Genomic DNA, 25,320 nt, shown 5'->3' on the forward strand with positions numbered 1-25,320 from the left:
GCGATTCAATCTTAAATGATTTTACTAAATAAAATACTGCTGTTTACAAGAAGTTTGCATTGACAATATTGTATGTTTCTATACATGTGTAAATCAGAGAACTGAAATGTAAATAACTGGGAAGGGAATTAATAATATGGATAATTTAAAGATTTCTATTTATCTATAGTTTGAAATATTATTAGGTTTGTACATATGTACATATGTATGTATGTATGTAGTAAAATGTAACGTTTGCAATGTGGCGTAACTAGAAAAATTCGACCTGCATGTAAATGTTAGCAAAAAACCCCACTTAAGTGTTTTTTTCTTATTAAAATTAACTAACATTGTTTAAATGTTCTTTTTCCTTACCTTCAAAGTCGTGAATTTACAAAGACATTTTAGAAGCTTCTTCATGTTCAATCGATAATATTGCTAATTCACTGAGCCAGAATTGACTCATTGAATTTCTTTTAGTCTTTTATTAATTTGAAAAAAAAAACACTAGTAAATCACGTTACCAAATATTTCTATTAAGATAAAATGACTATCCTGAAATCTCGAACGATGTCAAATACGAGAACGTGTGTCTAGCGTTTCTGAAAGAAAACTGAAGATTCACAATACGAAAATGAAACCAAAATATTTTATTATCCATTATTTTTTTAAATTTAACATCGAGTTTATAGATCATTGCAGACAATAATTATTACTGTACCATAACTATGTTTAACTATTTATTTTATTATCTTTATTTTAGCTGTAAGTTTCTCTCTGTTTATTAAATAAATAAAATAAATGAAATAAAGGGAAACTATTAAATGTCGTTAGAAGGAGTACAAAATCGTAAAAATTTAACACGAAATTTGGAGTATAAGCTTTCAACTAGTGCTTCCATTAGTCTTATGAATAATTTGAAGAAAACTTTTACGATTTCTTTTTATTTACAAACCTTTTGGGTGATGCCGGTTGACGACGGTGATGCCTGTATCTACTAATTGTAATGATTATTATTATATTAATAGTAATTGTGGCACATTGGGGAAATGCATTCTTTCATTAAGGTGAAATATTGGGTATCTTCTTCGCAAACATGAGCCCTTTGTGTTCGTTAGTAAATCAATATTCTTACATTATTGAGTAAAAAATAAAAATAAATAAATATGATTTAAATGCAAAAACTCAATGCATTTTCGAGCGTGTGTATGTATGTACATAAAAAGCTTGTTAAAAAAAGCGTCTCTCAGAAAGCGAAAGACTGACTGTCCATATTCGATGGGGGAAAGGGAGGGGGGAGGGGTAGTGGCCTCATATTGAGAGTTGTATAGCTGTACTAGTGTTGTACCCGATGGAATATCATCGCATGGGTGTTGACATATTAAGTTATTAAATAAAAAATATATATTTCGATCCGCACGCGGTCGATTTTTTTTCAAATCCTTTTAAATATATTTAATTTAATATTTATATTTGATTGTTTAATATGAAAAAAAAGGTAAAAATTACCTTCTTACCTACATATGTATGTACATATATATAAACAATATAAAACAACAATAGAAAAATTAATTTATAGGGCGGATTAAAGATCACGTCGGGGTCACCAGTTATAGGGCGGGTTAAAGGTTTGCTTCGGTTGAAGCTGAGTGACGGTTGCAGCGACGTTACGATGTTCGTAGTCGGTGGTCACCAGTTGTAGCCGTGAAGGTGCGATGTTCGTTGAAGGTGTCACCAGTTATAGGGCGGGTTGAAGGTTTGCTTCGGTTTCCCGGCCTATGGAAATTCAGTTGAATTTTGAAGAGGATCTTTATTACTCGATTGACACAGGTGTATTTGAATGTACAGCGAATTAGGTAGGTGATTCGCTGGAACGAGCCAGGTCGAGTTCCTGAAGCTCACTGGCATCTGGGGACGATGCGCTGGTTTATAAAGATGTTGCTTGAGCAACGTGTAGCTGGGCTGGTGAAATCACGTTCTGGAAGATTCCAGCGGGGTTGAGGTCTTCCTTTGTGTTCTATGTTTGATGAGTAGTTGCGTAGCTCCTTGGAATTTCCCGTGTACTCGTGATTGCGTATCTGGAGCGAGTCGAATTGCCTTTATGGGTAAGCTGAACGAAGTAGTTCGGCCACGGCTGACAGAGACCGACTGACAGAGGCTGACATCGCGTCCTGTACGAGAACAGGACGCGATGATGTCATTTGTACAGATTAAGTTCGATGAGGGAAATATGTAGGTGATATTATCGACCAAGTTTCGTATGGTACAAGTCGTGCTATATCCCTAAAAATTCATTAATTGATTAAATAAATTTTCAATAGTTGGCGGTAAACGCTCAGAGACAACGCCGTCTATTTGCCTAGAGGAAACACTGCTAACAAACAGTATATATATAAGTTTATTATTTTGTTATTATATTCGTAGACATTTCGGCAGTGGTTTAGCTGTAACGTACATATGTATGTACATATGTTGCATCGAAACGACTATTATAGTATGTATCCTGTTCGCGCAAATTAAGTGAGTATGTACCGTTTACCATGCACCCTTTTTTTGATCTTTCGATTTTCGATCTTTGCCTTCCGATATTTGCGTTTTCGGGCCCGTGAGGTAGACCCGATGATGATGGTGGCCTCATATTTACACCATTGGCTACGTCCACACTATCGATATCTACACCCGATATTCTCGAATTTTCCATATCCAGTTCCCATATTGCAACCTGTGGTTGCTATTTAGGAACTGGTTATGGAAAAATTCGCAAATATCGGATGTAGATATCGGCAATGTGGACGTAGCCATTCACCTTTTTTTTTTCCGGCGGGGGGAAATCTTCTAGAAGACACCACCGACGTGTTTAATTCCGGTGGTAGTGTGGGATTTTTACCCACTAACACCCCCCTCCTCTTCAGCTACCACCCGGCTACTAATTAAGTATTGCTCAAGGGTGGCAGCCAGGATAGCCATCTAGGCTCTCGTCATTTTACAAAGTCCGACTTTTTTTCTGTCGATCGCGTTCTGCCTCTTCTTTCTCCCGCATGATGCATACTGCAAACGTAGTGCATGCTGTCCACGCCTCTGCACTCTCAAGCATAGCAGGAATCATGTTAGTCGTCGTTAATGAGTTAACACCGAGTTCATTTTTTAGATTGGTTCTATGTGCGTTCCATGCTGGACAATCGAATGCAGTGTGTTCAGCATCGTCGTTTTCTGCACTGCAGTGATGACATCCTGGTGTTGCTCTTTTTCCTATCTTGTGCAGATAGCTTCCGAAGCAGCCATGTCCTGTTAAAATCTGAGTTAGGTGAAAGCACAGTTCACCATGTTTTCTCCGGCTCCAAACCCTCAGGTCTCTGATGAGTCGATGCGTCCACCGACCCTTAGTTGACGCATCCCATCGAGTCTGCCACAAAGACATAGTTCTTTCTTTTGAGTCATACGTAGCCATTCACCTATGAAGGTCTGTTCATACCTATCCAGCACGACCAATATCCTGCAGGTGTCTTGCAAGTGCGGATAGTATTCTTTGGTACATTATATGGACGCATTCATACTCCATTCGCGCATGCGCATTTACGCATTCATGCGCGTCCATATAGAATGTACAAAAGAATACTGTCCGTACTTGCAGGATTCGGGTCGTGCTGGATAGGTATGAACAGACCTTAAAACGATGTAAATAATGTAGTATTTAGATTTTTTGGAGCCCAAATTTTTTTTTGCAACCGGGCCCCCGCATTGGAAAGTCCAGCCTTGGATAGATTTTAAGATTAAAACTTAAGCAAGGAATACTGTGACGTGAGAGGGTAAAGTAAATAAAGAAAACAGAAAATGAAAATGGGGCGGTGACGTTTTAGTAGATGGCCGTATAATTCGGCGTTGGGGCGGGTGTTGTGGGCGGCAGTGGGCGGCGGGTGGTGGGCGGTCGGTGATCTGCGCTCGGCGGCTGTCAGTCGGCGGTCGGCGGGATGCGCGCCTGACTTCTGGCTCCCGACTCCCGGCTCCCGGCTCCGACTCCTGACTCCTGACTCCCGACTTCCGATTCCCGACACCCGACTCCCGACTCCCGACTCCCGACTCCCGACTACTCGTCGCGCCCCAAGTCTCGCGTCTCTGCGTCTCCGTCGTCTTCGCCCCCGCCACTCCACGCCACTCCACGCCACGCCAGCCATCATGGGGTTTGTATTCGCCAGTAATCGTCTTCCCCCCCCCCCCCACCAACCACCCTTACTTTCCCTCTATCGCACCCCCTCGATGACTCGCCCCCTAATCGCTACTCACCCCGTACACTCACTCGCTTTCACATCTTTACTTTTTTTTCATTCAAAAACGCGACCTGTCTAATTCAATATTATCCTAACCTCAAAATGACGAGCTTTCTTTAAAATTGCACGATATACATACATATCTTCATTTAGTGACTGAGTCAAATTTTTCGGCTTCAAGTGAAAACATCTTCGAAACCAAATTTGTATTTATTTTATTTCTATATGAAAATACAGATTTGATTTTGCAATGTGTGAAATGTATTCAATAATTTTTTAAAAAGTCAATTATGCAAGGTCATTATGATTTCAACTTGAATATTCGTGGACATTTGTAATTGCTGTTGACACTGTTGACCTCTTCAATTCAGATCGTAGTAATTATTTTTGCCTATTGTTTTTGGTTTTTAAACTTGGAAGACGTGGGTGAGAAGCATGACAAGGGTAGTTGACATAGTGGAGAGAGTGAGGAGTTTGAAGGGAATGGACGAAAGGTGGACAAGAGAAGTGCTGAAATTGTACCTGACAAAATGTAAAGGGTGAAAGGCAGGCTGCAAGGAAAATGGGTGGATGAAATTGGAAACATGTGTGGGATGAAATGGATGAGAGTTGCGCCAAACTGAGACGAAAGGAAGCTTGTTGTAGAGGCCTTCATCCAGCAATGAATGGTGAATGGCTGTTAGTGATGATACTGATGACTATCAATCTATCGAAAAAATTCTATCGACAATTCTGACATTTTTATAATCAATAGTAGAATATTTGTTTATTAATTGTATGCGAATGTGTATACTGAATGCTCAGTTGCGTCCATATAACCAATAAGTAACATAATATGTTTACAATAACTAATCCAACAAGTAACATAATTTGTTTACAATAGGTAACATAAATTACATACATTTTCTGTTGTTAAAATTGCAAATGGTTTATGAATTCGTATGAAATTATTCAATAATCTATTCTTCATTTGTAGTTGTTCAAATATATATGTAGGGTTATTTAATCAGGATGTGTTCATTATGTTTTATGTGTTTATCTGTGTCATCTATGTATGTATGTACACATGTACAATATACATTTATTCATAATATGTAGTATATGTACATATTGTACTCTAGTTTTGTAATTATAAAATCAATATTGGTTTTAAATTCCGTATTTTGTTTTTTAGGGAGCAGCCAATTTTCACATGTAAAGCTCACGTTTTCCACATTGATCCAAAAACAAAAAGATCATGGATGTCGGCTTCGACTACTGCCGTCTCCGTTTCTTTCTTCTACGATTCCTCCCGGTTACTTTATAGGATTATCAGCGTTGAAGGCTCCAAGGTATATGAATATGCGTATATCAAATAATGCAATATGCGTATATCAAAATACAATATGTTTTGTTTTTATAATGATTCAATTCGTATTGCTTTTGCAGGCTGTCATCAATAGTACTATCACACCGAATATGACATTTACAAAAACATCTCAAAAATTTGGTCAGTGGTCTGACGTACGTGCCAATACAGTTTACGGCTTAGGGTTTTCTTCTGAAGCTGAACTTGGAAAGGTATTTTTGCAGTTCATTTCTTTTTTTTTATGTAAGGTGATATTAAATTTGGATCTGTTGAATTTATATGAGTATTTATCAGTTCATAGAAAAATTTCAAGAGGTAAAGGAAGCTATAGGACAACAGCAAGCATCAGGGCCGGGACGAGGGCATAATAATGGATCGTGTGTGGCCACACCTGTTACCAGCGCTAATGCAAGTCCTCTTAGTCACCGAGCTGCTCCGACAGAACCAGATCATCTTTTAGAGCCACCGAATGGCCATCCTTCGTCACAGGTAGAAATATAGCTTCTATTTTAATACATTGTTTTTGGTGGTATTCTGTAATTTGTGATTTTCTTTTAAGCAAATGGCCAAGTCTGTAGAAAATGATGAACAAATGACCCACCAAAGAGCGCACTCAGTTACAACTACATTGCAGGTGTGCTACCGCTTTGAAAGTTATCAAAATATAGCCGACATCTTCTTTTTTTATATTGGTGGTTTGAATTTTAACAGGCTCCGAATGAATCTCCACAACATGTGAGCAGTAAACAGCGAGCCGTAGCACCTAGGGCAGCTTTGCCGTCTGTCGGAGGAAGTTCAGCTGTGGGCGGAGAGCTCGATGCAGGCGTAGATATTCAACAACAATTAAAATATGAAAATGAAAAGTTGAAGCTCGCTTTAGCTCAAAGGTGAGTGAGATTTCACTTATTTAATGTAGAAAAAAAATTATTTCATTTTGATTGTGTATTATTTATTCATTCAATTTCAATAAAAATGTATAACATAACAATAAAAGTACTTAATTGATTTTTTATCAATTACAATATTATCACATATTTTTTTGGCACATATTCTCTTCATAAATTTAGAAATAAATTACATTTAGTTAATATACAAAAAAAAAAAATGTTTAAAGTTCGACGTAATAATGAAATAAAATTAAAATTATTTTTGAATGTATTAGAATAATTATTGATTTCTTAAAATAACTTTATTGAAAATTTAATTTAATTATGTCTTTATTATAGTTTTGCAGAGAATATATACCATTTAAATCTGGGCTAGTTTTGTAAGAGTAACATTAGGCTTACACTAAAACTTAACATTGAGACTATATATGTAATAGGAAAATGTTTAATATCCAAAGTGTCCACCTTGCTCTTCGAAATTGTGTCCTCCTAAACCTTCAAAGCTTTCACCATGTGAAAACTCCTTGGCATATTGGGCACCGTGAGCTTCTGGTTTAGGCGTACCGATTTTGTGTACAATTGCATTGAAACCGTTATGCTTATCAGCTTCATATTGCACTACGCGTTTAGTACCATCAGACTCGACCAAAGAGTATGATCCTGATAAAAAAAAGAAAAAAAAAGTTACTCTACAATATGTGTACTTAGTTATGCAATGAGACGAACCTACAATTTGCTTACAAAGCATTAAGCAGGTTTTTAGTTTGAATTAATCACTCTGTTGACTTGCATTATTAACTGATTATCCGCAATAAAGCGTCATTATGTGACCATATTCGATGGTGACTTTTCACTTTTAGACTTACATAAATCGAATCAAATTGTGATCATAAGCGTCGTTAATAGGGTATTGAACTCGTAGAAATATGCCTTACCTTTAACTTTATCTCCGTCGCGGGTCTCCCAGTGCTCTTTCTCGTCTCCGGTGTGAGCATCCTTCACGGCATAATCGAACATGTATTTGGGGTGTGACTGAAATATCAAAAAATATTTATTAACAAATTTGTTCTCTACTTATTTATGTAAATAATACGATCTCCCACTTAACATAGTACATATAATAACTTTTTGATTTAAATCTTTTTTCTATTCGACTACATTCTGATTTCGAATTCTGTTAAAACAGGTTGAAAAATCAAGTCTATTATGATACATACATATGTATTATAGATTGAAGAATTTGTATTTTTTTTTGTAATTGATCTTGTTCTTTTGGGTGTCCAGAATGTAAATGAATGATGTTAAAATAAGGAGGAAAAATTGAAACAGATGCACTAACATATATGACTGAAAATATAATATGTGGAAATTTTAATAGGAAGTTATTATAATATTTATTTATATAAATTTTATATTTTACCATGATGCCATTACGGGTTTTACCCCTGAGCAATACTTAAGCCCTGACCGCACTTGGTGTCAAACAATTTCATATAAACAAAATTTGCTGCGCTGCGTTGCGCAGTGCAGTGCCGCCTGGTGCGGTCTAGGCTTTATAGTATTAAAATTGTGCACTGTCATGAGCCAAAATTAACATAAAAATCTTAATGGATTCCTGGCTGTTTTATAAGCTGAGGTGAAACGCGTTGATTAAGTTTTCCCATTAGTAATAAGGAAAATATGGCGCAAAAATTTTAAGTTCTCGAAATCATGTTGATCAATACAACCTACATAGCTAGAATCACGAAAAGACGTAATATCTCTATTCAATATATTATCAAACTTATTTATTTTACCATGATGCCATTACGGGTTTTACCCCTGAGCGACATATGTGACACTAAACTTGTACATATTGTAGATCATAAATTTAAAATCATATTCAAATAGTGGTGACAAATACAACCATTTCAACAATGAAATTAGATAAATTAGCAAACTCTGATAGGAAATGATCGGGTTGCAGTCACAAATATTTAAGTCTAATTAGCAGCACTGCAGAAATACTCGGAATGAATTCTCTTCGATCGAGGTCAACCCAGGGCTTGAACTCGGGAACCCCTCGGTGCTTAGTATTAACGCAACCACTGAGTTACACATACTGATGGATGACATAAACGATTAGGTCAAAAGTGGACTTTACAGTTATGTACTTGAATGGTACCCAAGAGAATTTGAGAGGAAGCGAGTTAAGCTAAGAAATATGTTAAATGGTTGAATGTAGCCTAGAAAATAGAGAATGTGCATATGCTTGCTGAAAAGATATCAATTCACGATACATGTTTGCTAATGAAATTTAAAATACGTACATGGTAGTCTTTGTGCTCTTCTTCGTGTCCTCCGAAACTTTCATGTCCTCCAAGGCTTTCTTGTCCTCCGAAGCTTTCATGTCCTCCGAAGCTTTCGTGTCCTCCGAGACTCTCATGTCCTCCAAGGCTCAGCTGACTGAAGCTCTCGTGTCCTCCCTCGAAACCTTCGTGTCCTCCGATTGCTTCGTGTCCTTCGTATTGGATCTCGGCACCGTGATCTCCAAACGCGAACTCAGCGGAGGATTCGAGAAGGAGTGATGCTGCGCAGAGAGCGATAAATATCACCTGTAATTATAGGCATACATAGGTAAATTGGCACTGGAGGAAATGTCGATTGGTGTCGTAAATTTATCCGATCGTCAATTACTTAGCGTAATATATGGGCTCGAGCGAGCGTAACGACAGCAAAACGCTCGCATAAATTACGCTCATCTGTTGGTTTTACTTTCTACCGTTTCTGTAGTCGTCACTCATGAAGTGGAGACTTTAGTTAAACACGCCATTTCCCGACATCTGTCACATTTCATTTCGACTGTCGATTTCGAAAGCTCAACGATGGACTTTCACGCTATCATAGTTTTCTTCCTGTCGGTTGATCGTCTAAAGCAGCGGCTCCCAACCTTTTTTGAATCGCGTACTATTTCGTTGTGCAGGTGCATTTTGCTAAAATGCACCTTCTCCGCATCACATAAGTATTTATATTTCATGTGAACACTTGCTATTGTTTCAAATTTGTTGTAAATCTAATATATAATTTCGAAAGAGACTGAATGTAACTATTGTTGGTTCGTAGAAAAACAAATGAATATTCAAATAAATTTAATAAAATGTTTACCATTAGATTGGCCATTTTTAAGCGGTTTATATTACAAATACCGAGCGAAGCCGGGTAAAAACACTAGTATGATACAAATAAATAGTATTCGCGAAACAAGGAGCGTGCGAGCAAGGCGGGCCTAATAGGTTCTGCTTGGTGAAGGTTTGTTGAAAAAAAAAGATTCTTTGTGGAAATACAATTATCACGTTCTTAGTATTTAATAACCAGACTTCGGCGGTCGAGATGTCGCTATAAAATAACAATAGACCTGTTCATTGTCCAAGAAAGCAAGAGAGCAAAAAAAAAAAAAACGCCTTTAAGCATCGTTGCCGCTGATCTCTGTTAATAACCTCTCCTGGCAATTTTTTTTTAATAGATCTTTTAAATGTTAATGGTGTACCTATTTGATAACGCTGTTTATCAAAATGATTTGAAACCTATCAACCTATGACCTTTGCACAAGTGAAAAGAATGGGAAGTGAAATGGACACAATGTACAAAATCATTTTTTGCAAATCGACATGTTGAATTTGAATATTTTTCGTCAAAATCAGAAAAAAAACCGCACCGTATATCCATCATTGTTGATTTATTTTTGAATCCTCCTTGGGTACGCGTTTTCGGGTTGGGAATCGCTGGTCTAAGGAGTTTAAACTTTGGATTTTTTTGTTTTTTTTTGTGCCCAACTTTTTTTGTATTTTTATTACTGTGTACCTAGCGGGAGTATCCAACATTGGGTTGTTTGAAATTCGTATACCTATGCACATATAAATTCGCATACCTACGTATGTATGTAAATATGTAAATGCGTCGAACTGAATTTTTTGAGAGTCGCGAGCTATGTACAATTTTTCGTTTGAATGTCGTGTAATTATTTTTCAACGCGCGTTATGCTCAAATGATCTTGGCGTGTTACAAATGGCTATTCAGTTTTTTGTAATTTATTAATTAAAGTTGTTTATTTTAAATTAAATGGTTAGTGAATATTTTTATTGGATACAGAAAAAAATGCAACTAAAAATAAATTCTAACGCGTTTTCGGCTTCGAGAATTCATTTCATTGTGCGTAAAAGCAAAATTGCATTTCATGTGTCAAATTATAATACAACAAACTATAATCGTTTAAATAAATTGACCGTTAAATACAAAATACTGTTAAACATCTGGCAGTATTTTGTATTTAACGGTCTCAAGTCCATCATACTAACGATAACTATCATACTAACGAGAACTCTAGTTCCAAATATTCCGTATTCGCGATTTTCATGGCAAAACTTGTCTATTGGGCGATCGCAATGTGACTAATAATCCAATTATCACAATATATGGGTACAATAACTAGTCACCGGAGCCTGAGGGGGCCGTGTATTGTTCAAAGGTTGTAAATGCATTGTTAAAGGTTTGCCGAACCTTTTTTACAAAGGATTTACAACAATGGAACAATATATAGCACTGTGACTATCCTACCTCTAACAATAACTGATCGTTTGTCTACTGACTGAAACGTATTGACCGTTGATTTTACATATTTACTGACTATTTCATATTATTACTGATCATTTATTATATTATCTGACTATTTATTATAAATTTACCGACCAATTAAACACAGGCCGGTTAAAATTTTCTATTGATCTATTAATACTAATACAAAATCCACTTTATGTATGTATAGGCACACGTTTGATATGATTTTAATTATAAAGTGGATATGATTTTAATTATAAAATTGGTAACGTACCCAGTGTTAACTAATATTTACATTTTTTTTTTAATTTAAAAAAAAAATGTTTTTCATGACAGTATATAGCACAAAAGGTTACACTTAATGTCGTTAATCGCACTTTACATGCATGTAAATAAATATATGTATACCCACTAGTGTTGTAATTATTGTTGTAATAAGTGCTGCCTCTAATTAGCAAAAGGTATTCACGAAAAATTGTCGAAATATTTCGTACGTAATTTCTATTCGAATCTAATTTTGATTTAAATGTACATATTTCACTGCTATTATTGAAAATACTTCGCGCTTGAAAGGCATACATAATTTTTAGCGCGTGCGATTTTGCGAGCTTTTTGAGCGATTGATAGATGCGTCGAATTGCTATTTGTTTTGGATATTCGTTGGAAAAAATTAATCTATTGTGGAAAATCAAAAGACGAGCTTGTTCAAAATAATTTAATAAATTTGCTGTATTCCTACGAAGTTTCATTAAATGTGCACTTTTTTTTAAATATTTAATGAATTTATTCTAATGACACTTGATACTTATCAAATATTTAGTAGAAAAATGGTTTTCGAATATTTTTTTATTTCCGAATAAATAATAGTGCCATGTAAGATTATTTTTTACGATTTTGATTTTCCTTATTTATTTATTTATTGTTTTTTTTTGTTACTCATGACAATTTTTTAATACTAGTGGATTGTAGTCGAACCATCCATAAATTATTTTTATAAAAAGTTAGAATAATTTAAAATTATATAATAAAATATTAGTGCTGATTTTATGTGTATGATCGAGTTAATCGGAAAATTTTAGAATATTGTTCGCACTCACTTGTTTCGACTGCATTTTTGGATATGAAGTTAATCGCTTTTTTTGCTTTTATATGTTGATCACTGTGGAGTGTCTGAACGTCGACTGATGGTGGAAATGATTTTGATTTCACTTTTTATAGTCTCAGATACGGTGGTGGAAATGCTGCCGTTTGCTCGTCAGGGAAAATCCTTTCTCCTTTGGCGCATGCAACCGAACTGATTCACCACTCTCGTTTCTTCGATTTCAATCCATCGAATGCATAATTACGTATCTCTTCGTTATCTTCGTTCAACTTATCTCCAAGCGAAAATCTCGATTTCATCACATTAAAAGGGTCTATTTACTTCCTAGGCTATCTTTCTTTTCGTTGCGTCACGGCGGAAAGAATCTTTCGAGCATTATTATTTATTGCATTATTGGACTGCATCAGATAGGCATGTAGCTGATGCAACGGCCACTTTATAGTTGGATGCGAATTTTAGACAGAATCACGCCCTGATAGGTTCCAACACCCGATGCAGACGATGATTAGTCTTGCATAATTATCCAACGCATTGAAGAGTTGGCGTTTGCAGGTGATTTCTCTCGGTTATTAAATTTTATAATATGTATTATAATACTTTCTTTCGATAGTTACTTTTTAACGGGTCCATTATCGATGAATCGTTTTATTGAGAGTGCATTTACGATATATTATATATACGAATTGATGTGGTTTTGAGCGAAGTTTACTCTTAAGTGTCCGTTTATATTATCGAGCACTGCACGCCAACAGCTCCACACAACACTGCACGGAAGATTAGTTCTATATTCATGCTATACAGCACCGCCCGTTTTCAGCACGTTCATACTTGTTTTGGACGAGTACATTTACATCACAGAGCACAAAGATTTGGTGCAATATTGCTCGCGCATATCGTTGGAGTCCATATTGTCACAATATGACGTTTCCGAAAGTATTTATAGGCACATGGCAACACTTTCGTTAGTACGGGTGCACTTGCCACTATGACGTCACGTCATATGTGAATATTTCCACAGTGGTCAAAGAAATTATAAAACAAAGGTTTCCGCTTGATACGCTTCGGTGACATATGTATACTGCTGTATAATAATAATAATATAATAGAACGTGTCGGTTGTTTCGGATACGTCACATATATATATGTACATACATTACGGAACATATAAACGTGTACATATGGAATGTACTAAAGAATATTTTTCTTACTACCGTTGCTCAAATTGCTCATTTTTACAAGGCGCTTTTATTATGTTTCACTTTGCAAACGATTGAGGTGAAATTCCTATAATCTTCCGATCGTTTTGAAACTTTGCCATTTTGCGCGGTTTGGTCAATGATGGAAATTTCAATCGATTTTGATGGTGAAAATAATCGTAATAAACACGTCTAAGTTTGCGAAATTTTTGAAGACGGTGACGTTTGATAGCTAGTATAGCCTTATACAGTCCCTGGACAAGATGTTAGGGACACCTGTTTGTTCGACGTTTGCGAGGATTAGAAACGGTCATAAATAACTGACTATGGGACCGTTTGGGTTCATTTTTTTTTGTGCGCCCCTCTTTATATAATCCTCGCTCCAATGCGACGAGTGTACTATACAGATCAAGAAACACACGAAATTATATATTAATACAAATTATTACATAATTCGAAATTATACATAACATCTATGGTCAAACATAACAAAGTGCATTGCAAACTTCGTATACAATACTATCAACAAACATTTATACAACAATACGAATTTTTATACAACAATCATCCACAGAGATATCTTTGGAGAGAAACCTAGCGAACCTTGAGATATAACATAATAACTCAAGGTTTTGCGGGAGAAATTGGGAGGGAAAGCCAATTTTGTAGGAATCGTTTCAATGAAAATCAGAAAAATTGGCAAACTCTGATAGGAAACGACCGACCTGGTCACAAACCAAGGTCTGGCCGGCAGCAACCAGTGTGACTTGCACTCATAGCCACATTGAGCATAGCAAGATATGCTAACCACTAGTCCATACTGTTGGTTTTCACACTATATCTTATAAAATTTGCATTATTAATAATCAAATAATTTAAATTTTTTTTACACACATTTTACAAATTTATAAATTTATTTCTTTTACATACATTTTTTTTAAATTGACTCGATTGTCTATTAATAAAATTTTGATATTGCATAATATGGTTTATTTTTGCATTCTATAATGCTACGATCATTATTGCGTCATTGACTTTGAATTGTAAATTTGTAGCGATTCTTTTGTGCAATGAAAAGCTTAGCAACTGTGCCTAGATACTTTAATTTAGAACTATCTGGAAATTATTGGATTTTCATTAGAAAGACATTAACGAGTGGTTAGTGTGAAAACTTGAACTTTTTCGTTTTCCGTGACGTTTTTGAATATATGTACATATAATCCATACAGGGCAACCCTCGATTAAAACACGGTAGTTAAGTTCCATGAAAATACCGTATAATTCAAAACCGTGTAAATCGAGAATTAATACGCTTAGGTTAAAATGTGACTGCGCAGAACCGAATTTTCGGTAACATTAAACCAAAACGGATTGCAGTAATTAATCAGGAGTTATTATGCGTTTGGGAACTGCGAGTAAATGACACGTACGATGGCATACGACAAGTCATCAAGTTACGCGATTGCTAATTAAGCTCGGAACAATCATACTGAATGGAAAATTATTTCCATTTTATCGCTCGGCGTAGGTATAATTCGACATGGACGATTTGGTAAAAAGCGTAATTTACAATAATGTGTGCGATTGTTATGGCGAGAAAATCTCATTACGGTATTGGCGTTCGATTAATCCAATGTGTTATTGGGAAAGTGAAAATCGGAACATTTATATAACATCGGTGGATATGCATGTTTAATTGCGAACGCTACACTACAATCATGAAAGTGGGCCGAAACTATTGCAATTGAGCTTCCTCCCCCCCCCCCCCCCGAATGGTTATTGCTGCTGCCAATTGGGTGAATATTCTTTTGTGTGGTGTGTGCAAAAAGTGCGTACTCATCGCTCTATTGCCGTGTTGTAAACTGAATTTGACGTTCGTCAATTTTTGATTTCTTCGGTCCAATACTGAATTTATGCTATTAACTATACTATCATGAAATTATGATCATTAAAATTGCCGTTAGTGTGAGAGAATTTTTCCAAAATCTTACACATGTTCAGATATGATGTTTTTAGGAGAAATGGTTGATTGGAAATTTTTAATAATGTTTCGGTTTTTATCTTTGATGGTTGAGAGGAATGGATATATTGCTGGATCAAATGAAAGAAAATATCTGTCTTTGGTATTATTATTGTGCATAATCAGCTCATTGTATTAATATATTATTACGTAGTAACAATAGTGTGATCTTGGTAGATTTTGTGATCATGCGAAAATTCGAGATTTTGACTGAGTCGAACTCAGAATCGATCAATAATCACGTTTTCAGAATCTAGAAAAAATGTGTGTGTGTGTGTGTGTGTCTTTGTATTTTGGGGATTTTTTGAACACCGTTAGTCCTATCGAACTGAAACTTGGTATTGGTTACTGAAATTCTTATGGATACGACGTAAATTTTTAAACGACTTAAAGTTGACCGGAAATGGTACCTCCCTTTATAGGTGTCCCCTTTTTTTAAAGTTTTTGAATTCAATTATCTCTCAAACCGCTAACTGAATCGAACTGAATTTTTTTCACATGTAATAGAAATTATAAATTTTATAACCTAATATTTTTATCTGAACCGGAAGTATAACTTTTACTCTAGAGAATCGAGGTTATTTTTATGTTTTTCTCAGAAACCTTTTAGTACATTGAACTAAAATTTCATATCTATCAGTTTAAGATTAATACCAAGTTATGTATAAAATTTGGTAAGCATCCGTCAACCGGAAGTGGCAGTTTACTCTTGTTCGATTTTTCTTCCACTATTTTTTTTCGACCCTTTAAACATGTGTGATCTTCACGAAAAAATTCAAGTGTAATTATTGTATTAATGTGATGAAGATAAAAAAAAATGATGAAATTTTATAAACCGGAAGTGGGACTTTTTCTTAGAAAGGTCAAAAATGTTGTCACCACTACTCTGTCCACACCCCCTGAACGTATCAATCTGAAACTTTATATTTGTATTTTTTATGTACTAACTTAGAGCTGATAAGGTTTTGGTCAGAATTCGTAAACCGGAAGTAGTATTTTTTTTTTAAACTATTTCATTATTTTATTTTGATCTTTTTTATTTTAATTCTTGATAATAATTGTGTATAATATTGATAGTGATTTTAAGTAACAAAAAATAATAAAGGAAAATTCAGAGTGGGATGCTATAGCGTTAGTTTTGTTTGGATAAACGGTATTACTTGGAGACAGGTGCATTGTGCCAGTCGATAAAATGTGACAAGTGTTATTAATTGTCAGCAGTGTTAATACAAGCAATGGTGCTTGGAACTAGGTGGTACTGAAATTACTTCAGTATTGTGAGTATGGGTATTAAGTGTATAAAATTCTTTGTTAATTTATTAAATGAGAAAACTACTGAATATTCATCGAAGTGTACTACGTTTGAGTGAAGTAATATTACGGAACCATAACGATAAGTCTTTATTGATTAACCGTAGCGTGGTTGCAGGTCATTTTATGGTGCGTGAGCAAATGTTGGTGGCTACTCGTCAATTATTCTTTTTTTTATTGTGTAGACATTATACATACATATTCAGCCGTGTTACTTACTGTTTTATCGTTGCATGTAAACTCACATTTTTCATCCATTTCTTTTTCCTTATCGTTGTAATCAGCCCATGAATAGATGCACGATGATATAATCTGATGTTTGTTTACAGTTCTGCAAATGCAAAGAAATGGGAGATAGAGCTTGCCACACTGAAGAGCAACAACTTACGGCTAACAAGTGCTTTGCAAGAGTCCACCGCTAATGTAGACGAATGGAAACGGCAATTGCACAGTTACAAGGAGGAAAATGCCCGTGTCAAAGCTCGATACCATCAAGATTTGGAGAATTCCAAAGGTTAGATTGTTAGATGATGCATTCATTGGTGGTTGAGGATCTTTTAATATTTTGTAGGTATGTATATCGAAATTTTCTTTAGGTGGTGGAGAAATTGCCGATGAACTCAGGAAGGAAATAGCTATTTTGAGACACAGGGTCGAAGATCTTGAGGTGGAACTGAATTCTAAGAATGACGAGCTAACTCATAGCAAAAAGAACACTGATTTTCAGGTTAATCGATAATTCAATACTACAATTTGTATTATCAAAAGTATGCTTATGGATTATTTAAATCTTATTGCAGAATATTCAAAAGGAGAATGCTGATTTGGCACAACAGTTAAAGATGGCCCAAAGTCAACTGGACTTGTCTTTAACTGCTCAAGAAGGTCAAAAGCAAGTTTTACTAACTCTGAATAATCAGCTCGCTCAACAGTTGCACGATTTGGTAAGATTTGTTTTTGTTTTAATAGAAGATGTTTGTAGTAGGAAAGGGTAAAATTAGAAGGAAATATAAAATAATTTTGTATACTTTGCGATTATAATATTAGTATAATTTTTATTTTCAGACAATAATTCATCGTGAAATAAATACTGCACTGCAGACATGAGACGAAAATATGTGCGTTACTCAGCAACGCAATAATCAACATCATCTGTCCAACAGCGGGGGTGTTCATCTTAAACTATCACCGAATAGTCAACCGCCCACTTTTATTATGCATGATAGCGATATAAATAAAATTTTGCCACCCGTTTATGCAACAGTCAATAAAAGTAACCAAGACAGGAAGACTTTACCATTGCTGTTAAATTCGTCTTTTAGAGGAGGAAATAATGTCTCTAAAGAGAGAAAGAAATCTGTGACAATTGATGATAATATTATATCTAACGCCATTGAAAATAAATCTATTAAAAAAGATCCTATGTATGTGTCACTTAAGAATAAAAAGTGAACTAATAAATCTTAAAACAAAATTTCTAACAAACTTTTATCAATTTTAACTAATGAACGGGAACTTGAAGGGTTTTAAATGTCATCAAATTAAAATTAAAAATTGAATACGAATATAATTTTTTTTCATTTCGGAATACATACACATACATATATTTTTTACATTGTCTTTGTTTCATTTATTTTAATTTTTAATTTTGTAGTGTGTGAACACTACTCATTCTGGACATGTAGACATCGAAAGTAATTTTTAGTATTTATATATAAAGGAGTTGTAGCTTTCATTTTGTATTATGAAACATACGGAAGGATACAGGGAGATGTGTACATACATACATATATTGGTATCCAAAATTAGTTTTGGAATTAATTCAGATGTAGTAGATCATTAATAATGATAATGATTCATTATTATGTATAGGCATTTATGTAATTTTTTTATTTATTTTGGTTCTCGTCATAAAAGTACTGTCAAAAATTTATATTTGCAATCTTTTGCCGATTTTAAAATCAAGTAGTCAAATAATATATGTATGATAAAATAATTTTTTTTATCACTTACATACATTATAGGAATAATGTTCGTAAATATGTGTTTTGATGTATTTGAATAAATATTTATTAAATGTAAAAAAGTAAATATTTCATTTTTTGTATTAATTCTATTTTTTGTACACTTGAAATATTTAGAGATCTGCTTGCATAAAGCTTTATTTTGTTTTTGATCTGAATAGTGACATTTTTGTACTACATATAATTGTAATTTTTTATTTATTTTTTAAAACAAACATTATTTATGGGTATGTATTTAAGAATCCATATGTGGTGTTGATATTATCAAGTCTATTATTAAATTATACTATTAAAAAGTAGTTAGCGGTTGATATACATACATGTTTTTACTAAAACATAATACAGGTGTATGTTATTAATGCATAATTAATGATTAATGTTTAAAGCCAAAACTAATATGGACTTTTTGATATAAGCTAGTTATAATTAATGCCATATCTCAAAACTAGACTCCACTACTTATATTTATTTATTTTTATTCTCTTTTTATATTTAATGTATTTGTAGACCACTGTTTTTTGAATATTTGTATTCTGAGAATATATGAGTTTCAACATTATTTATAAATAAATACTTGACTACATTCACATACAAAAAAAGTGAATTATAGGTACATAGCTGTATGGACACTTATATTTATTTTATGTATGATATTATGTACATATATGGAGTTTTAATTCGATTTGTTGATGTATCCTCATATACACAGCCATTTATAAAATATGATGAATAAAAACGAAAGACATATCAAACACATGTCTGGAACATAAGTAATATATATATATATATATATATATATATATATATATATATATATATATATATATATATATATATATGTATATATATATATATATATATATATATATATATATATATATATATATATATATATATATATATATATATATATATATATATATATATATATATATATATAACATGTGCTCAAGTCCCAACACCTTTTATTTGTAATTTTTTCGAATATTTTGATTATAAATTTTCATCTTTATATTATGATTATTAGAGTTCATTGACTTAAAATTTGACTCATTCCCGTAAGGAGATATTAGTTGTAATGTTTTAATATGTTTAATGGGTAAAATAAAAATTGTTCATAGTACTAATTTTTTTTTTAAAATTTGGAGTGGATTTATTTAAGTGAATTAATGTAAATTTATTAATTTGATGATCCCACCGAAAGTATTATTGTTGTTTTATTAATTTTTTCGTACAAAATGTGCAGATTTATGCATTTCTGATTTTTTCATTATGGCTCTTATTAATATAATATAATCAATTTCTTCTTTATTCAATCAAAATTTCAACGCAATATTGAAGTTGATTACTTTACATAATTGCTTAACGTCAAAATATACATAATAATTTAATTATTAAAATATACATACTTATATATATATATATATATATATATATATATATATATATATATATATATATATATATATATATATATATATATGTATATATATATAAAACAGGGTGATTTCTCTATAATACTTTTTTATATGGAATTAGATAATTTTTGTATTACATAGCAATGGACATTTGTTTGTGTCACCCTGTAGTTGTATTTAGTCACATTGATTCTGTGTTAAATCTAGAACTGAATGCTTTCATTTTAATTTTTACAAGCTTTTTATTTTCAATTCAATTTATAACACTCAAATATCATTCAATAAATTAATTAATGTAATTTAATTTTCTTTAATTAATTATTAATAGTTATAACGTACATATATGTATGTATACATATTATTTATTGTTTTTAATACGTGTGCTGTATACGAACACGTAGATTCCATCACATATATGTATATTTAGAAAATATGTAAAACTCTCAAAGTATATTTATGCGATGTGCAGTTTATAGTGCATCGTTTGAACAACATTTAATTAAAAAAGTTTGAATGTATTTTTTTAAGTAATGAAATTGTCTAGAATCTCACTTGCTGATAGAGTTGCTACAAAAAAATGCACGATTAATTATAATTTTTAGTGGAGACTGTATCGAAAAGTAAGGTATGTAAAGAAAAATGCGTCTAGATGGAAACATTCATATATGTTTGAAAACGTTTTTGCTTTTTTATAATATTATAAAATATGACCTTTCTTCATTACAGCATATTAATAAAATTTTTGAAATTACATTTCATTTAATTACTTAATGTAGATCATCTACTTGTGATGTCTTATGTCTTCATTGCTATGCAATGATATATAAAGCTTCAGAATGTATTTTTTAACTAGTCATTAATAACAAATTTTTACCTTCCTTGGTAAAAAAAAAGAAAATCGGACTTTGAAGATTCTGCAAGAAGATGATCTATGTGTATATTTTTGTTTTACTGTGTAATTAATTAAATATTTGTATTTAACAAATGATCTTCCATAAGGTAAATAACCATTTTTAAGATTTTTGTGTAGTAAGATTACATAAAATTAATTTGAAAGACAATGTTCAATTTGAGATTGCTTGCATTATTGATATTGTCTCATTACAAATTCACATTTGAAATTAAATGGTATTATTCATAAAATATGTAAATAAATTTTAAATAATATTTCTTATACATATATTTGTATGTATGTATGTTTTTTCATCAAATTTAATAAATGATATATGCGCAGGTCAAATTTTATTTTATGTTATAAAAAAATTACATAAACTATAAGTGTAGTACTTTTTTATTTATGAAGTATTTCAGTAAATTATTTTGAAATCTTTTCAATACCGTCAACAAATAAAATTCATGTTGATTTGTTTTTTGTTGATGGAATTGTTTTTACAAAAATATGTAGCTTTAATATGTTAGCCCATGTATGAATTTATCTTACGTTTTCATATAAAAGTCACATGTGACCTGCTGCTTTATGTGACTTTTCGTTTTTCAGATTTGACGTTACATTGACATAAAATTAATTGAAATCGATTATGCCGTGCATTAACACAGATTTATATTAATTATAAGAATGCGTTGTTTTATTACAAAATAGTCGACTTAGATAAGTAAGACTTACTGTTGATCTAAGGTTTATATATGTATAAAAATATTTAAAAGATGATAATAAAAAAAATATTCGTAGATGTTATGTAGTTGATGCTTTATAAAGATTTTTCAATGAACATGTAGAACAAAATATTCATTTTAAATATTGAAATTTACTAATTATTTGTTTTTTTAATCATATTTTGAATAGAAATATAATAGATTATCAGATATAGAAGCTATTGAATTTTTAAAATGCAGCAAATGCCCTGTCGGATTTCAAAGGGTTCATCGTGATATATTCAGTCTTAAAAGTACGTGTTAATTCAATTTCGTAATAGCATTAACTATAAATTTATTTATTTTCGACAATACTCATTTTGTAGTAATACTCATTTTAAATATTATTTATGCGTTGCATTTATTTTATTGTAAATCTTTATTTTTTGGAATGTCAAGCTGAAGTTGGGGGGTCATGTTTGAATAAATAAGAAATGCTTGAGATAGAAGCTTCCAATTCGCTTCGATTAGATTGAAAAATATAAAAATTTTATTTGGTTTGCTACTCGCATGTGTAAATACATATGCATCTCTTATTAAATCTCACAATTTTATGTAGCTATTTTTATTATAAATAAGCATAGATGTTTAAATAGAATACAAACGAGATTTTTTGGAATACATATTATATTTAATATATGTTTATTGTATGTAAATGTTTTTTTTTTTTAATTTTGTTATTTTATGTACGCAATTGTTTATAAATGTATACATTTCGTGTCCATCTCATTACATATATAAATGTATTTATTTTGCTGATACGGCAATGTGTACATCTTTGACATTTTAATTTGCCATGATAATGCTTAATAATGTTACACAAGCCCGAGATTACGTTGATATGTAACATCATTGATTTAATACAATGGAGATAATTTTAGTAATGTTTTATTTAACACTGAACCTTTTCCTCCTCTGAATTTGTCAATATGATAGGATACAAAATCTGATATCTTAATGTTACTATTTGTATGTACATTCATATTTCTATGGATAGTCCTATACATATTGTCTAATATTTACTATGGTGACATGTGAACTTGTTTATGTTCGTCTATGTTTACCCAACCTGCTTCAGTTCAATTTACTTGTCCTCTTATTAACCTACTTTGTTTGTTTTTCCATATATTCTAATTTTTTCACCGAGTAGTATGTGTAGCAAAAATTTATATTTATAGTCCATCCGCTGTGGGAAGACACTTCGACGAATAGCATTTCACACGTACAATTTTCTATTGTTTGCATGAAATGCTATTTGTCGAGAGGCGGTGTATGGGACAGCAAGTGCGTTCTTCCTGTTTTCCTACAGCAGATCAACTATAAAATGAATATTTTTGACTAAAACATATTCCAATGTAAAATCTATCAAAAGTTTATCCGATTAGCCCTATTATGGGTATTCAGGCTCTTAAGTAGGAGTATCTACTTATGTAAGTAGATAGTCTTTAACATAATATATGGTACTAGCTATTTATTTTGGTACTACATAGTAATGTAAATATGGAATTTGAAAATCATACTTGTTTCCATGGATGATGAAAGGGGGAGGGTAGCCGGGGTAAAGTTGCAGGCTCGGACTACGCTAGGGGCTTTAAGTTGGGAAGTCTGACTGACCGATATTGATATTTTATATTATTCTACTTAACCGCTTAGACGCCCAGCCGACGCGCTGAGCGTATAATAGATACGGCTGTTTGCGCCTTAAGGCGCTTTGGGCAGCTAAGCGGTTAAAAATACATACATGTATTTATTTAATGCTAAATTTTTATATTACTTTTCGATCCACGAATTCTTTGTGTCCATGTGAAATCGTATTTTTTATATCATACTTTCTTATTCAATTTTTTTAAAAAATAACCAATATATAGGTATTTTTCTAATAGTTCTGATAGATTTTTCGCATATTAAAAATATATTTACAAGATCTTTTTTATTTAGTTTGTCATAGGGCCTGGAATCAAAATTTTCCCAGGGTCCAGGATTCCTCTTGGTGGCCTTGCTTGTTTCATTTACCTAGACCCAGATCTAGGGGGAGGGGGCAAACTGGGTATTTGCCCAAGGGCGGCAAAAATTGGTGTTAAGAAAAAATAAAATTAATGTAAGCAAATAAAATTTATAAAACACAAATGTGTGGTGTCGCACATTTTCAACGCTCCGCAGGTACTTAATATGTTGGGCGACCCTTTAATGAAATTGGAAAAATTGGTATAGGCGAATATACCAAACAATAACAAATTGAACAATAATCGACTGAGCCATCTGACACAAATGCAATGGACCTTGCAGATGAGTTGTCAGTTCTGTGCACATTAATAGAAATAAAAATTTCCCCAAGGGAAGTATTAAAATTCATTACAACATGAAACTTTGGGCCGAATATTAACATTGCTCTTAGAATTTTGTTTATATTGCCAATATCAGTTGTAAGTGGTGAAAGAAGTTTTTCTAAATTAAAGATTATAACAAATTATTTAATGACTTAGGATAGATTAAGTGGATTGATCATGATAGCTATCGAATCGGTCTCCGTGACGAGACAGAATGTTAAATTACAGAAAACGCAAATATCGGAAGGCAAAGATCGAAAATCGAAAGATCAAAAAAAAAATGGTGCATGGTAAACGGTACAGACTCACTTAATTTGCGCGAGCAGGATACAACAGGAACAAGAGGAACAGGCTTTTCCTCCCGTATTAGCATGTTCCTCTTGTTCCTGTTGTATCCTGCTCGCGCAAATTAAGTGAGTATGTACCGTTTACCATGCACCATTTTTTTTTTTGATCTTTCGACTTAAGATCTTTCGATTTTCGATCTGCCTTCCGATATTTGTGTTTTCTGTAATTTAACATTCTGTCTCGTCACGTAGACCCCTATCGAATATGTATGTAATAAATTATGTTTTAAAGAGCTCTTACGAGATTTTGCCGAAAAATAAGTGAGACCAAAATTTTTCAATCGAAAATAGTTTTTTTTTACCTCAATAATGTCTATATTTTATCTGATCCAATGTTCCATACAAGATTTACAACAGAACATGAAATTTGATTCAATATACCGAAAGCTTCATCTCGTACAGATGAGTCCATATTTGGATCTTCGTGTACATTTAACAATGATTTTACTTTAGTATTTCAATGATTTTTTAAAAATATTGTGTATTGTTCTTTTTGATACCAAATTATTAAACAGGTATTGCATTTTTTTATTATTGAAGAGTATTCAGAGGTAAGTGGAGTCAGGTCGAGGTACAAGAAAACACGCAGGCAGGTTCCAAGTCTTTATTGCTGCTCGTCCGGTGGAGGTTAGGATCCGAATATACCTTGCGAGTCTATCAAGGTGCACCACCATTAATTGGTTTGAGACGTCGAATTCTCTGCGTATACGATACACTACGTCACTCAGTTTGGTCACTATAGTGTACGGTCCTTCCCACAGCGATTGCAGCTTTGGTGAAAGCCCTGGAGTCTTGGCAGGGTTGTACAGCCATACTCGGTCACCTGTTTCGTACGCCGGTTCGGATCTGC

At 32.9% G+C, this 25,320-nt stretch overlaps 1 protein-coding gene across 1 annotated transcript; it reads left to right on the forward strand.

The window, feature by feature from the left end:
• Positions 1-3,872: 3,872 nt before the first annotated feature.
• Positions 3,873-18,690, forward strand: homer (protein). The gene is made up of 10 exons (XM_077439615.1): positions 3,873-4,157; positions 5,419-5,575; positions 5,673-5,804; positions 5,887-6,081; positions 6,152-6,226; positions 6,304-6,479; positions 17,031-17,215; positions 17,298-17,428; positions 17,502-17,645; positions 17,767-18,690. The coding sequence occupies exons 1-10, from the start codon at positions 4,153-4,155 to the stop codon at positions 17,806-17,808; spliced, it is 1,242 nt and encodes a 413-aa protein (XP_077295741.1). The 5' UTR covers positions 3,873-4,152; the 3' UTR covers positions 17,809-18,690.
• The last annotated feature ends 6,630 nt before the right edge of the window (positions 18,691-25,320 follow it).

Source organism: Arctopsyche grandis, chromosome 1, assembly GCF_051622035.1.
Source record: "Arctopsyche grandis isolate Sample6627 chromosome 1, ASM5162203v2, whole genome shotgun sequence".
NCBI classification, from domain to species: Eukaryota; Metazoa; Arthropoda; class Insecta; order Trichoptera; family Hydropsychidae; genus Arctopsyche; species Arctopsyche grandis.